Below are 14,964 nucleotides of genomic sequence, written 5' to 3'. Positions count from 1 at the left end.
TCTGGTTTACACAGACATGTATTTTTTCTCTGAGAGCAGCCGCTTAACATACACACACACACACTCACACACACACTGCTCCAGACACACTACTCCAAAGTGTCAAGCACTTATAAATCTGTGTGAGCCATTTATGTACAAGACTGCTGAATGATGTTGACCTGAGTAGCTGCATATATCAACTCTTACTGTATGTGTGCAAGTGTGTGTGTGTGTTTATGGTGTGTGTGTGTCTTAATATGAGTTACAGTGCATCATTATTCATAACTCTCCCTCCCTAGGTATCGTGTGGTTGTGCCCTACCCCCCTCAAAGCGAGGCAGAGATCGAGCTGAGAGAGGGAGATGTGGTGTTTGTTCATAAGAAGAGAGAAGATGGCTGGTACAAAGGCACTCTGCAGAGGACTGGGCGCACTGGGCTCTTCCCCGGCAGCTTTGTAGAAATCTTCTGAACAGGATCGCTACACACACACACACACACACACACACACACACACACACACACACACACACACACACACACACACACACACACACACACACAGAGCATACAGTTGAAGTCGGAAGTTTACATACACTTAGGTTGGAGTCATTAAAACTTGTTTTTGAACCACTCCACAAATTTCTTGTTAACAAACTATAGTTTTGGCAAGTCTGTTAGGACATCTACTTTGTGAATGACACGTCATTTTTTCAACAATTGTTTACAGACAGATTAATTTCACTTATAATTCACTGTATCACAATTCCAGTGGGTCAGAAGTTTACATACACTAATTCCAGAAAATTCCAGAAAATGATGTCATGGCCGTTAGAAGCTTCTGATGGGCAAATTGACATAATTTGAGTCAATTGGAGGTGTACCTGAATGTATTTCAAGGCCAACCTTCAAACTCAGTGCCTCTTTGCTTGACATCATGGGAAAATCAACAAAAATCAGCCAAGACCTCAGAAAGTTGTAGACCTCCACAAGTCTGGTTCATCCTTGGGAGCAATTTTCAAATGCCTGAAGGTACCACGTTCATCTGTACAAACAATAGTATGCAAGTATAATCACCATGGGACCACGCAGACATCATACCACTCAGGAAGGAGACACATTCTGTCTCCTAGAGATGAATGCACTTTGATGCGAAAAGTGCAAATCAATCCCAGAACAACAGCAAAGGACCTTGTGAAGGAGGAAACATGTACAAAAGTATCTATATCCACAGTAAAACGAGTCCTATATCAACATGACCTGAAAGGCCACACAGCAAGGAAGAAGCCACTGCTCCAAAACCTCCATAAAAAAGCCAGACTACCGTTTGCAACTGTACATGGGGACAAAGATCGGACTTTTTAGAGAAATGTCCTCTGGTCTGATGAAACAAAAATAGAACTGTTTGGGCATAATGACCATCGTTATGTTTGGAGGAAAAAGGAGGATGCTTGCAAGCAGAAGAACACCATCCCAACCGTGTAGCACGGTGGTGGCAGCATCATGTTGTGGGGGTGGCAGCATCATGTTTTAGGGGTGCTTTGCTGCAGGAGGGACTGGTGCACTTCACAAAATAGATGGCGTCATGAGGAATGGAAAATGATGTGGATATATTGAAGCAACATCTCAAGACATCAGTCAGGAAGTTAAAGCTTGGTCGCAAATGGGTCTTCCAAATGGACAATGACCCCAAGCATACTTCCAAATTTGTGTCAAAATGGTTTAAGGACAACAAAGTCAAGGTATTGAAGTGGCCATCACAAAGCCCTGACCTCAATCCTATAGAAAATATGTGGGCAGAACTGATAAATCGTGTTCGAGCAAGGAGGCCTACAAACCTGACTCAGTTACACCAGCTCTGTCAGGAGGAATGGGACAAAATTCATCCAAGTTATTGTGGGAAGCTTGTGGAAGGCTACCCGCAACGTTTGACCCAAGTTAAACAATTTAAAGGCAATGCTACCAAATAGTAATTGAGTGTATATATACTTCTGACCCACTGGGAATGTGATGAAAGAAATCAAAGCTGAAATAAATAATTCTCTCTACTATTATTCTGACATTTCACATTCTTAATATAAACTGGTGATCTAATTGACCTAAGACAGGGATTTTTTACTAGGATTAAATGTCAGGGATTGTGAAAAACTGAGTTTAAATGTATTTGGCTAAGGTGTATGTAAACCTCTGACATCAACTGTATGTTTTACTATCCTTGTGGGGACCTAAAATTGATTTCCATTCAAAATCCTACTTTCCCTAAACCTATTTTCCCTAACCCTAACACTAAATCTAACCCTTACCCTAACCTTAACCCCTTACCCTAACCTTAACCCCTTACCCTAACCCTGATTCTAACCCTAAACCTAACCTCTACGCCTAAAACAGCCTTTGTCCTCGTAAGGACCTGGGAAATGTCCCCATGGGGGATAATTTTCCTTTTTTACTATCCTTGTGAGGATTTCCGGTACCCACAAGGATAGTAATACCCACACACACATAACACAACACACACCGCCACCCCAGCTCCAACCAGCCTCAAAGGAGCAGGGGCCTTTATCCACGCAGGCACTCCCAGGACAGCTATGGGAGGGGTCCTTCATCAACCTCATCAATGACTTATGATGTTGACATCATCAGGCGGTGCATAGTATTTTTCTACTGCTTCAGTGTGTATATGCTCTAAACATGAGTGTCCATATGAATGTGTGGTATGGCTAGAGACAGGCCGGACTGGTTACAGAAGCACCTAAAGACCCTGGCTTACCTTATACTTGTTCCTTCTGGTCGGTGTGTGTGTCTGTGTGTGTTTATGTGTGTTTATGTGTGTGTGTACGCGTGTGAGTGCATGCGCGTGTGACCAGCAGTGGTTAATACCAGCCATGTGGCAGCTCAACAACGGGACAGAAAGCACACCAATGGTCTCAAATGGTCTTAAACATACCTCACGTCTGGCAAGCTACATCAAACCTCCTATTTCACTGGTGAAGCACACAACAGTACTCCTCTTTCATTGGCTAAGCACACAATGGTGGTCCTTTTTTATTGGCTAAGCACACAACAGTACTCCTCTTTCATTGGCTAAGCACACAATGGTGGTCCTTTTTTATTGGCTAAGCACACAGCAGTATTCCTCTCTCATTGGTTAAGCACACAACAGTGGTCCACTCCTATCTATGCACACAACTACTGTTTCATTGACTCAGCACAAAACAGCTGTTCAACAACAGAAGTAGGATCAACTGGTTTAGAAGAGTAAAGCAGATAAGTCTACAGGTCAGGAAGACATAGTGAAACAGAAGCACACAGAGTTAGGAAGGCCAGAACAAGTTGGCTACAGCACAGATGAGACTAGATCTACAATAGACAGACAGCACACTCCGTCTCAGCACAAAGCACACCCTTGTGTGAGACCATCTGGTTCTGATTCGAGTAGCAGCAGCCGGGGAGTCTGGGTAATCCCCGAGTTGGGTGACAGACAGATGACTTTAAACACCCAAAGATTCAGATGAGATTAGAGTCTTTCCATCAAGCCCTGATACACACACACATACACACCAACACACACACTGTGATTTGAAAGGACTGGATGGGTCCCAGTCCCTCCCCTCCTCCTCCTCCTCCTCAGAGAGAGAATAGAGTGAAACCCGGTCCAGAAGCAACCCTTAGCCCCAGATGAATCAGCTGTAACCCTGTTTCTACTGAACCCAAAATGCCAGCCTGTTTGTCTGTTTCTACTATTTGTCTGTGGAGCTAAATCACCTCCTTGTTGGAGATGCAGCACTTCCACATGATTCAGTCACCACACAGCACCCATCTTGCTATTCCTGCTCCCCAGTGTTCCCATGAGTCAGTGTGTTCAGGTCAACTGTCTTTCTGGTTTGTCTGACAAAACATTACAGATTGTCTGGTGTGAGTGCTGTACCACTGACAAGACTTTACAGATTGTCTGGTGTGAGTGCTGTACCACTGACAAGACTTTACAGATTGTCTGGTGTGAGTGTTGTACCACTGACAAGACTTTACAGATTGTTTGGTGTGAGTACTGTACCACTGATAAGACTTTACAGATTGTTTGGTGTGAGTGTGTGTTTGGTGTGCTGTACCACTGACAAGACTTTACGGATTGTTTGGTGTGAGTACTGTACCACTGACAAGACTTTACAGATTGTTTGGTGTGAGTGCTGTACCACTGACAAGACTTTACAGATTGTTTGGTGTGAGTACTGTACCACTGACAAGACTTTACAGATTGTTTGGTGTGAGTACTGTACCACTGACAAGACTTTACAGATTGTTTGGTGTGAGTGCTGTACCACTGACAAGACTTTACAGATTGTTTGGTGTGAGTGCTGTACCACTGACAAGACTTTACAGATTGTCTGGTGTGAGTGCTGTACCACTGACAAGACTTTACAGATTGTCTGGTGTGAGTGCTGTACCACTGACAAGACTTTACAGATTGTTTGGTGTGAGTGCTGTACCACTGACAAGACTTTACAGATTGTCTGGTGTGAATACTGTACCACAGACGAGACTTTACAGATTGTTTGGTGTGAGTACTGTACCACTGACAAGACTTTATAGATTGTTTGGTGTGAGTGCTGTACCACTGACTTCTCATGCTGAATCTAATGCTGTCTAACTATGAGAGAAGTGTTACAAGAGTAGTGTTACATTACTGCAACAGAAAATAAAGAATATATATATATATATATTTATACAGTACCAGTCAAATGTTTGGACACCTACTCATTCCAGGGTTTTTCTTTATTTGTACTATTTTCTACATTGTAGAATAATAGTGAAGACATCAAAAATATGAAATAACACATATGGAATCATGTAGTAACCAAAAAGGTGTTAAACAAATCAAAATATATGTTATATTTTACATTCTTCAGAGTAGCCACCCTTTGCCTTGATGACAGCTTTGCACACTCTTGGCATTCTCTCAACCAGCTTCAACTGGAATGCTTTTCCAACAGTCTTGTTGCTGAGCACTTGTTGGTTTGTTTTCCTTCACTCTGCGATCCATCTCATCCCAAAACATCTCAATTGGGTTGAGGTCGGGTGATTGTGGAGGCAAGGTCATCTGATACAGCACTCCATCACTCTCCTTCTTGGTTAAATAGCCCTTACACAGCCTAGAGGTGTGTTTTGGATCATTTTCCTGTTGAAAAACAAACGATAGTCCCACTAAGCACAAAACAGATGGGGTGGCGTATCCCTGCAGAATGCTGTGGTAGCCATGCTGGTTGAGTGTGCCTTCAATTCTAAATAAATCACCAACAGTGTCACCAGCAAAGCACCCCATCACACCTCCTCCATGCTTCATGGTGGGAACCACACATGTGGAGATCAGCAGTCTCCTATGAACAGTTGATGTTGAGATGTGTCTGTTACTTGAATTCTGTGGAGCATTTATTTGGGCTGCAATTTCTGAGGCTGGTAACTCTAATGAACTTATCCTTTGCAGCAGAGGTAACTTTGGGTCTTCCTTTCCTGTGGCGGTCCTCATGAGAGACAGTTTCGTCATAGGTCTTGACGGTTTCTGAAACTACACTTGAAGAAATTTTCAAAGTTCTTGAAATGTTTCCAAATTAACTGACCTTCATGTCTTAAAAGTATTGATAGCCTATTGTTTCTCTTTGCTTATCTGAGCTGTTCTTGCCATAATATAGACTTGGTCTTTTACCAAATTGGGCTATTTTCTGTATACCATCCCCTATCTTGTCACAACACAATGCATTAAGAAGGAAAACATTTCCACAAATTAACTTTTAACAAGGCACACCTGTTAATTGAAATGCATTCCAGGTGCCATGATTCTGGTTGAGAGAATGCTATGAGTGTGCAAAGCTGTCATCAAGGCAAAGAGTGGCTACTTTGAAGAATGTGAAATATAAAATATATTTTGATTTGTTTAACACTTTTATGGTTACTACATGATTCCATATGTGTTATTTCATAGTATTGATGTCTTCACTATTATTATACAATGTAGAAAATAGTAAAAAATCTAGAAAAACCCTTGAATGAGTAGCTGTGTCCAAACTTTTGACTGATACTGTATATTGTCCAGATTATTTATATTTCGTGGGTGCCAGAGTTGCCCTCCGCTGGTGACCAGCATTCTACCATGTGATCATGTGATCATTAAACATTGTCTCGTAATGATGACCTCGTGGTTTGGTTGGTTTTTCATGTCAAGTGCATTTTTGCAATAAATGCCTTTGTTTTAATACAACCTGTCTCGCCTCGTGCCTGTTGACAAACATGCTATCTCACTACTGCCTCCTCTCCATCACTTCCTTCCTCCCTCTCTCTGTCCCGGTGGAGTTGGGTGACAGCAAGGCTGTCAGGAATAATCACCAAACACCTATTTGCATTTAGAGTGAAGCTAAGGCCTGGCTGACACACATGCTATATAGGTGGAGAGGTGTGTATGTGTGTTTGACACTGTGTGTGTGTGTGTGTGTGTGTGTGTGTGTGTGTGTCATCACAGGGTAGAGAGGTGTGTGTGTGTGACACTGTGTGTGTGTGTGTGTGTCATCACAGGGTAGAGAGGTGTGTGTGTTTGACACTGTGTGTGTGTGTGTGTGTGTGTGTCATCACAGGGTAGAGAGGTGTGTGTGTGTTTGACACTGTGTGTGTGTCATCACAGGGTAGAGAGGTGTGTGTGTGTCACCACAGGGTAGAGAGATGTGTGTTTGACACTGTGTGTGTGTGTGTCATCATAGGGTAGAGAGGTGTGTGTGTGTGTGTGTGTGTGTGTGTGTGTGTGTGTGTGTGTGTGTGTCATCACAGGGTAGAGAGGTGTGTGTGTTTGACACTGTGTGTGTGTGTGTGTGTGTCATCACAGGGTAGAGAGGTGTGTGTGTGTTTGACACTGTGTGTGTGTCATCACAGGGTAGAGAGGTGTGTGTGTGTCACCACAGGGTAGAGAGATGTGTGTTTGACACTGTGTGTGTGTGTGTCATCATAGGGTAGAGAGGTGTGTGTGTGTGTGTGTGTGTGTGTGTGTGTGTGTGTGTGTGTGTGTGTGTGTGTGTGTGTGTGTGTCATCACAGGGTAGAGAGGTGTGTGTGTGTCACCACAGGGTAGAGAGGCGTGTGTTTGGCACTGTGTGTGTGTGTCATCATAGGGTAGAGAGGTGTGTGTCATCACAGGGTAGAGAGGTGTGTGTGACACTGTGTGTCTGTGTGTCATCACAGGGTAGAGAGGTGTGTGTGTGACACTGTGTGTGTGTGTGTGTGTGTCATCACAGGGTAGAGAGGTGTGTGTGTGACACTGTGTGTGTGTGTGTGTCATCACAGGGTAGAGAGGTGTGTGTGTTTAGGAAACTGGGCTGTAAGGACACTGATCACCATTCTAGTCAACACTTCTCTGATGCCAACAGCACTTCTGCATGCCAGGTTCTGTGTTGGTGGGTTTCTATTCAGGATACAGGTCACCCCAACCCAGATATCCCATCCTTCTCAACAAGGTCAACCCAGCCCACTACCCACTCCAACCCACTACCCACGCACATGCTTCATCCACTGTTTCCACGCACACACACACAAACACCCCTGGTCCGGCACAAGATAGGTTTGACCTCGTTCAGTCCCTCACCAAGCCTAAAACCTCTATATACAAACAAACATGCACAGCTCAGCTGCTGCAGATACTGTATTTATGTAGATTCCACAGCATCAACTGGCCACATTCCAGATCTGTGTGTGTGGCAGTTAGCCAGGCAGCACAGCAGGGTGTCAGGAGAAGGTGAGAAGGGCATAGAGCTTCATGAAGAGAACACTGAAGATCATAGATCATCTCAGTAGGGCAGTAAACACCCTTTAAATAGTATACAGACCACTAGAAACATAGCTGAAAAGAATAAAACATACATTCTTGAGAGGTTGGTGAGAGATTGATGAAAATATCTAGATTTCTTTGTTGATATTCTGAGTGTTCTATTGGTCGTTATTTAATATATAAATTATATAATGAGGATGAGAAATAATTTTGAACGAGAAATGTATCATAGTGCATGGCAGTTTCTCTCTATAGTTTAAAGCAGTTGTTTCGCGCCCTCTAGTGTCTCAGGACTACACTGCAACCACAAATATTTCCATGAGGACAATGGCCAGGGCCACGTTCATTTGCCAAACGTTGCAGATAGAAATGTCAACAGAAATGCCAAATTAATAGAGAAGAAATGATTCCTTGTCGGAGAAGCATGTTTGTTCTAGCTACATTACATAGTTATATCTGAACATTCCAAAACATTGTATCCTGCTGAATGCGCACCAGGACACAGCAGAGGAAATGTAGAAAAATATGATTATGATTATGATTATTATTGATCAGCATAACAATAACACAATATTTTAGTTGTCTGTGTTTATTATGATTTTAATGGCAAAGCAACATTTTTAAATCCAAATATGAGGTAATCTCCCAGCACAGCCCCAAGTCCAATGGTTACATCACCTTGATGATCATGATCATGATCATGAATGTCCTCTGTAGGCTATCCATAGCCAGAATCCTTTTGCAGTGCATGGTGATCGAACAGGTTTCCTGTTATATTCATCAGAGGTGTAGGGAGGATGAAGTTTGTGAGTACAGACAATTATACAGATGATTAACAAAACCTACACATGACAGTACTCATACCTTGGTTTTTGTGGTCAAAAAGAGTATTCACTTTTGACAACGGTTTTCATACACATTACCTTGTCCATAATGTAGAGTCCTTTGGGATCTTCATTGAAGAGTCCTACAAGGTTTTAGAGAAACCATTACAATTAACTGTAGATGATACACGTGATCTGCATAACATTATGCAGCAAACCAATACCAATTGCACATACATTTGTGTGCCTCGTCGTCAGTATACCTGTAGACATAGACACACACAAATAAGGGAGCAGTTTAGTCATCTGCCCCCAATGCAGCAATAGTGTTTATCATATTCTAACTAACCGTGCATTGTTGAATACTCCTTTCAGATAGCCTTGAAGGGCATTCTAAAGCGTGCATTATTTCCCTTTATAAACTGGGTGGTTTGAGCCCTGAATTCTGATTGGCTGAAAGCCATGGTATATCAGACCACCAAGGGTATGACAAAACATTTCGTTTTACTACTCTAATTACGTTGGTAACCAGTTTATAATAGCAATAAGGCTCCTCCGGGGTTTGTGATATATGTATATATACGTAATATGACATGTGTAATGTCTTTATTGTTTTGAAACTTCTGTATGTGTAATGTTTACTGTTAATTTTGATTGTTTATTTCACTTTAGTATATTATCTACCCCACTTGCTTTGGCAATGTTAACACATGTTTCCCATGCCAATAAAGCCCCTTGAATTGAATTGAATATATGGCCAATTTCTCACGGCTAAGGGCTGTTCTTAGGCACGGCGCAAGCAAGAATTCGATTTTCATAATAGCAAGCAAGCTAGGACTGTTCTTGGAAGAACCTTTTGGGGGCATTTTTCGGTGTCAAGAACCCCGAGGTTCTTCAAGGAACTTTGAGGATCTTAGAAGAACCCTTGTTGAACCCCTATTTTTTTTAAACTCTGCAATTCACATAAATAAAACGAAATTTTAGGCTACATTTCGGGAATTTTTCACTTTCTTTGTGAACAGCAGCGGTTTGTATGATTGTAGATAACGTTGCACTTACATAAATGATTGGTAACCCCTTCTTTAAACACAATGGTCTCATCCAAATGAAAACCTTCCACAGCTACCATGGTGGCTCTATCAGGGATGGAACCCCTGTTCATTTCAAACAGAACTTTGGATCCAAAATGGCCAAACAAGTATGCCAGTTTCACTGATCTCTAATTACGTTGCTATGGGAGGGGGAGGATGTTTTTATGTTTACTGCGACCCCTGTCTGTCACACACGGTTTGTCTCTTGGAGGAGAGAATCGGAGAGTAGGGATTAGGATGATGGTGATAATGAATATGCTGTTATCGGCGTACTTCAGAGACCTGTCAGTGATGCACGGATGAAACGATGCAACGTGGAAAAGAAACATTTTAAACATTTATTGTGTTGGCTATTTCCACAATTTATTCTAAATGGCGACCGAATGCACAGAACAAGCCGTCTTGGAGTTCCTAACGGAGAGAGGAGGGTTGGTCAGACATATGGACCTGATTGATCATTTTGAATCCGTGTGGAAAAGTGATGCGTCAAAGAAAACACTGTTCAATGAAAGGTTGAACCGTCACGTTGACAGCGTTGCTTTCATAAAACTGGAGGATGGAGTGAAATTCGTGTGTTTGAAGGAAAACAGCACAAGCTCCGTGAAGCGCACAGACCCTGGCAACGATGGAGAGAGTAACGGCAACGGGGTGTGTGGTAGGGACCGCCCACTATCTGAATCTGGAGAACGGGATGGGAGTAGCAATGTCAGCCGAGATGGAAACGGACATTCTAGTGATAAATGTGATTCACCTGAAGAAGACTCAAATGCACCCGAAGCCCTATCTTGGCTTGATAATGGCATGGAATCAAACGATAATCTTCATCATCCATGCTGCCTAGAGGAAGGTAAAGTTAGTGATGTTACCTCAGGTGTAGTCACAGAGGTGAAGCTTAGAGAAGTTAGTGATGATACCTTCTCAGGTGGAGAGGTGAAGCTAAGAGACAGGAGGAGGAGAGAGTCAGCTCCAGCACTGGGGACAGACTCAAGTGTTTTGGCTGGACAGGTGCAGGTGAGGGGAAGTAGGAGGACCTCCCGGGGCTCCCAGAAGGCTCTGCTGACCAGCGCTCTGTCAGAGGACGGTGGATGGGAGGGACTGGATGGAGACTGGAACACCCCCAAGAGCAGCCGCAGGAACTTCATAGAGCTGATGATGAGCAGTTCCCCACAGGTAGACTACTCACACTTTTATTTTATTCTATTGTATGTACAGATTTTCCACACTGGTTCTGGTCTAAGGTTGTTTAGGCTGCCATTTCTGAGATGTAGCCTACTAATTGTTCCTTTCTGTCTTTGCCTGTCTCCAGGTACGTCGGTCTCTGATCAACCGCGGCTCTCGTCTCAGAGACTCTGTCAGGAGCGACGGTGACTCCACATCTCTCCTGTCGTCTGCAGACGGGGACTGTGTCTCAGTGGCCCTGGACCCCCTGGAGCACGAGTGGATGCTGTGTGCCTCGGACGGCCAGTGGGACAGTCTGTATCCGCTGCTAATCCTGGACCCCAGCCTGCTGACCAAGAGGGACTTTGTGACTGGCTTCTCCTGCCTCCACTGGGCTGCCAAGCAGGGCAACGAGGAGCTGTTGACACAGCTACTGGAGCATGCCAAGCAGAACAATGTCCCTGTGGATGTTAATGTACGCTCTAGTGCTGGGTACACTCCCCTTCACCTGGCTGCTATGCATGGACACACACAGGTAGGTGCTCTCCTCCTGCCCTGCCCTCCACCCTGCCCTGCCCTGTCCACTGATATTGTTTTCTGTGGCGTGCTTGTTAGGTGATTTAAATCAAGTTTTCTGTGCTGTGATTGTCAGGTGGTGCATGTGCTGGTAGACCAGTGGTCTGTAGACCCAGAGGCCAGAGACTACAGCGGGAGGAGAGCTGGCCAGTACCTTCCCCCTGGAGCCCCCTCTACTGCAGTCCTGGAGCCAGGGGGTGGGACCAGCCCTGTAGGAGGAGGAGAATCAGACACGGAGAACGCAGACAGTGGGGCACAAGGGCGGTGGAGATTACCCAGAGTTCTCCAGTCCAACCTGAACCCACTGAGGCTGCTGAACGGATCAGGGGAGGGGGCGGAGGTGAGGGGAGGGGGGGCAGGAAGGAGCAAGGCTGTTCAGAGGAAGTCATCTCTGAGTCGGATCAACGCACGGCTCCACCGGGGACGCCATAAGACCCAGATCATCCACAGCACCTCCTTCAGAGGGACGGGGGAGGGAGTGGAGGAGGGAGAAAGGGGGGAGACCAGCCCAACCAGCCCCCTCAAAGGCAGACCAATTTCCAATCTGTTTGGATAAGTCACTGCAGTGTTAGAATCGCACATGCAGTAACAGATCAATGGCGGCCCTAATAACCAGCCTACTGATTATGATACCATTATGACATGGGATCTAGTACTAAGGGCCCAGTTTCCACCCAACACATATTACATTTAGTCCTGGACTAAAAAACATGAGCATGCTTTTCCATCCAGGTGTAGGCTTAACCTGGGTCTGGGAACTGTAGGCCTACTTTCAACTTTAGATTTGGCACCGTTTACTAGTCACTGGGAAATTAATCCCTGAACTAAAATATTGTGTAATTTGGTCAGATGCTCATACCGTTTCTGTTTCTGTAATCTGTCCTTGAGAGATTACTGAGAAATAGATCTGGGATAATTTTACTGTACGAAAAATGTTCACTCAATAGATCTGAATCCTGTGGGGATTTAAGATGCTGCTTACAGTAATTACCTCTACATAATTCTTTAATATATTTAACATAATTATTTAACTTCTACAATTATTATAAAGACAAGTCAAAATAACCACTGAACACCTTCAACATGAATCTCGATGTAACTGCACATGTCACTTTGGAGGTTTAACCAGAATGAAATAGGTGAGTCTATAACCTATGGATTGTGTAGATGTTTTACCAGCAGTAAAGTTAGAAAAACTCTGCACATTTTAAGTTACATTCGCTAGACTGTGAATGGTCTATTCCTGAAATGGTCAGGAATAGAAAAAGAAAGGGTCAGAACTCCTAGAATTGAGATGGGGGGAAAAGGAGTCCCCATGTAAAAGGGTCAGAACTCCTAGAATTGAGATGGGGGAAAAGGAGTCCCCATGTAAAAGGGTCAGAACTCCTAGAATTGAGATGGGGGAAAAGGAGTCCCCATGTAAAAGGGTCAGAACTCCTAGAATTGAGATGGGGGAAAAGGAGTCCCCATGTAAAAAAGAAAGAAAAAGTAATCACTTGGTTTTCTTTACAGCAGATCAAATCCATATAGGCAGAACTGTAGCCAATGAGTAAGACATACTGTACATCTATGGCCCATTCCACAGACCCTGCTCTACAAACAGTCATTCAATCACGTTTTTTACTTGTTCATGAATTTACCATAGAATAAATACATGTTTTCATTCTGTGGAACAAATGTCCCTGAATATTTTTACCTATATTTTCTCACAATAAATGACTGTTAATATTTCAAATGTTTTTGGACATACCCTCAAATTCTCCAGCATGAACATCGTAGTGTTGAGCTGAAGTTCCTCACTCATATGTTGCAGTTTAGATGTCGTCATTGTCCTTGTATACTATAGATAAATACTGCATATTGTACAGACCAGTCTGACTGATGGGCACCTGATGTCACTTTTGCTAATGTTGGATGAATGCAAGGATGCTGTGCACTGCCTGTCTGTCTGTGTCTGTCTATGTGTTTTCTTGGTCTGTCTGTCTGTCTGTCTGTCTGTCTGTCTGTCTGTCTGTCTGTCTGTCTGTCTGTCTCTCCGTCCGTCTGTCCGTCCGTAGTCTGTCTGTGTCTGCTTGGTCTGTCTGTCTGTCTGTCCGTCCGTCCGTCCGTCTGTCTGTCTGTCTGTGTCTGTCTATGTGTTTTCTTGGTCCGTCTGTCCGTCCGTCCGTCTGTCTGTCTGTCTGTCTGTCTGTGTCTGCTTGGTCTGTCTGTCTGTCTGTCCGTCCGTCCGTCTGTCTGTCTGTCTGTCTGTCCGTCTTTCTGTCTGTCCGTCTGTCTGTCTGTCTGATATTGTCTGATTCCACTCCAGTTTTGAGCCATTGTATATGTATTATACACTTGAATGTTTCTCTTCTCTTCCCAGATTTCTTTCATAGTCCCCCTTCTTTTCACTTTGAATCTTATTGGGGAAATAAAGCAATAACTGTTTTCATACATCTGACGCCTGTGTTTTTGTAGTCAAAGCAGAAGTATACAATTACTTTACACAGAGGTATTGCTATTGATATTGAATGTCTATACGAGACTAATGCTGAAACGCAATGATAGGTCTGCTGTGGTGTGGTTGAATTATTGATACTCTTTGATTGGCTATAAACAGTTGAGGTTAATCTAGTATTCATTACTCTGCAGGTGTACAGGCTGTTTGATGGAGCTACTATGCACCTGTTACTGTTCACAGTCAACTCCCAGTCAGCACCTGTTGTGTTCATGATGTGTCTCTGCTCTCCTCTTTCCTCTCCTCCCTCATCTCACGTATCCTCCCTCATTTCTCCTCTCATCCCTAATCAGTGCTTGACTTGAAATAGGTTCCAGTACTCATTTTGTGTGTTGGTACTGTTTATATTTAGGTGCAGGAGCTCCACAATACTTTTGAGCTAATATTCTATAAGAGAAACAGGAGCTCAAGCAGTAGAACATTTGAGGTGCCCAAGTCAAGCACTGTCCCTAATCTGTACTGAAGGGAGTTTAGTACTGAGTTGCCCCCGCAAAGAAGTTTACCAATTTCTCTTCTTGTAAAAAAAATGACTGAAGTTCAGTTTATCTGTGATGATGACAGAGCAGGGTGCACAGTAGAGCAGAACCTGGTGAGTGCTGCCAGGGCCTCATGGCTGCCTGCCTGACCTACATACACACTGAGGGGAATAATGCCTATTATGTACATTCCCCCACATCTTTTCAGGGAAACTGTGCCAACTTTACTGCCCGGGGCTCTAGCTCTCTATAGCACCGCTGAATCAATGAGAGGAATGAGAGAGGGAGGAAAGAGAGAGCGGGGTGCTGCTCACTGTACTTCACTCTATTGAGGTGCTCACTCTACTTCCCCTACTCTCATGCCTACTCCAGCCGTAGGTTTCCATTTGCAGAAATCTTAGAAAGACGAAAGGAAACGTGTATTTGCCAATATTATGTTTTGTCAAAATGTAATCATGACGTTTGCTGCTCTCTAGTGGATATTTTTGATACCATTTTTTGTTGTTGACAATTTGCAATTTATCTGTGCACGATTTTGTATTTAAAAAAATATGAAGAAATGTC

The 14,964-nt window shown here is 43.6% G+C and overlaps 2 protein-coding genes across 2 annotated transcripts in view; both read left to right on the top strand.

Annotated features, from left to right (window-relative positions):
• The window catches only part of LOC109868884 (E3 ubiquitin-protein ligase SH3RF3), an 82,295-nt gene extending 81,789 nt beyond the window's left edge, over positions 1–506 (top strand). Inside the window, exon 9 of the mRNA XM_031798391.1 lies at positions 282–506. Within this exon, the coding sequence (XP_031654251.1) occupies positions 282–450 (169 nt within the window). The 3' untranslated portion in view covers positions 451–506. The remainder of the gene's footprint in view (positions 1–281) is intronic.
• A 9,351-nt stretch (positions 507–9,857) lies between these two features.
• LOC109904633 (ankyrin repeat domain-containing protein SOWAHC) lies at positions 9,858–13,860 on the top strand. Its single transcript, XM_020501821.2, has 3 exons — positions 9,858–10,863; positions 11,000–11,386; positions 11,504–13,860. Exons 1-3 carry the CDS (start codon positions 10,066–10,068, stop codon positions 11,981–11,983), a joined length of 1,665 nt encoding a protein of 554 aa, XP_020357410.2. The 5' UTR covers positions 9,858–10,065; the 3' UTR covers positions 11,984–13,860.
• Positions 13,861–14,964: the final 1,104 nt, after the last annotated feature.

This window comes from Oncorhynchus kisutch, linkage group LG2, assembly GCF_002021735.2.
Source record: "Oncorhynchus kisutch isolate 150728-3 linkage group LG2, Okis_V2, whole genome shotgun sequence".
Lineage (NCBI taxonomy): Eukaryota > Metazoa > Chordata > Actinopteri > Salmoniformes > Salmonidae > Oncorhynchus > Oncorhynchus kisutch.
The sequence above is the reverse complement of the archived record's forward strand: the minus strand, read 5'-3'. Positions and strand labels throughout refer to the sequence as shown.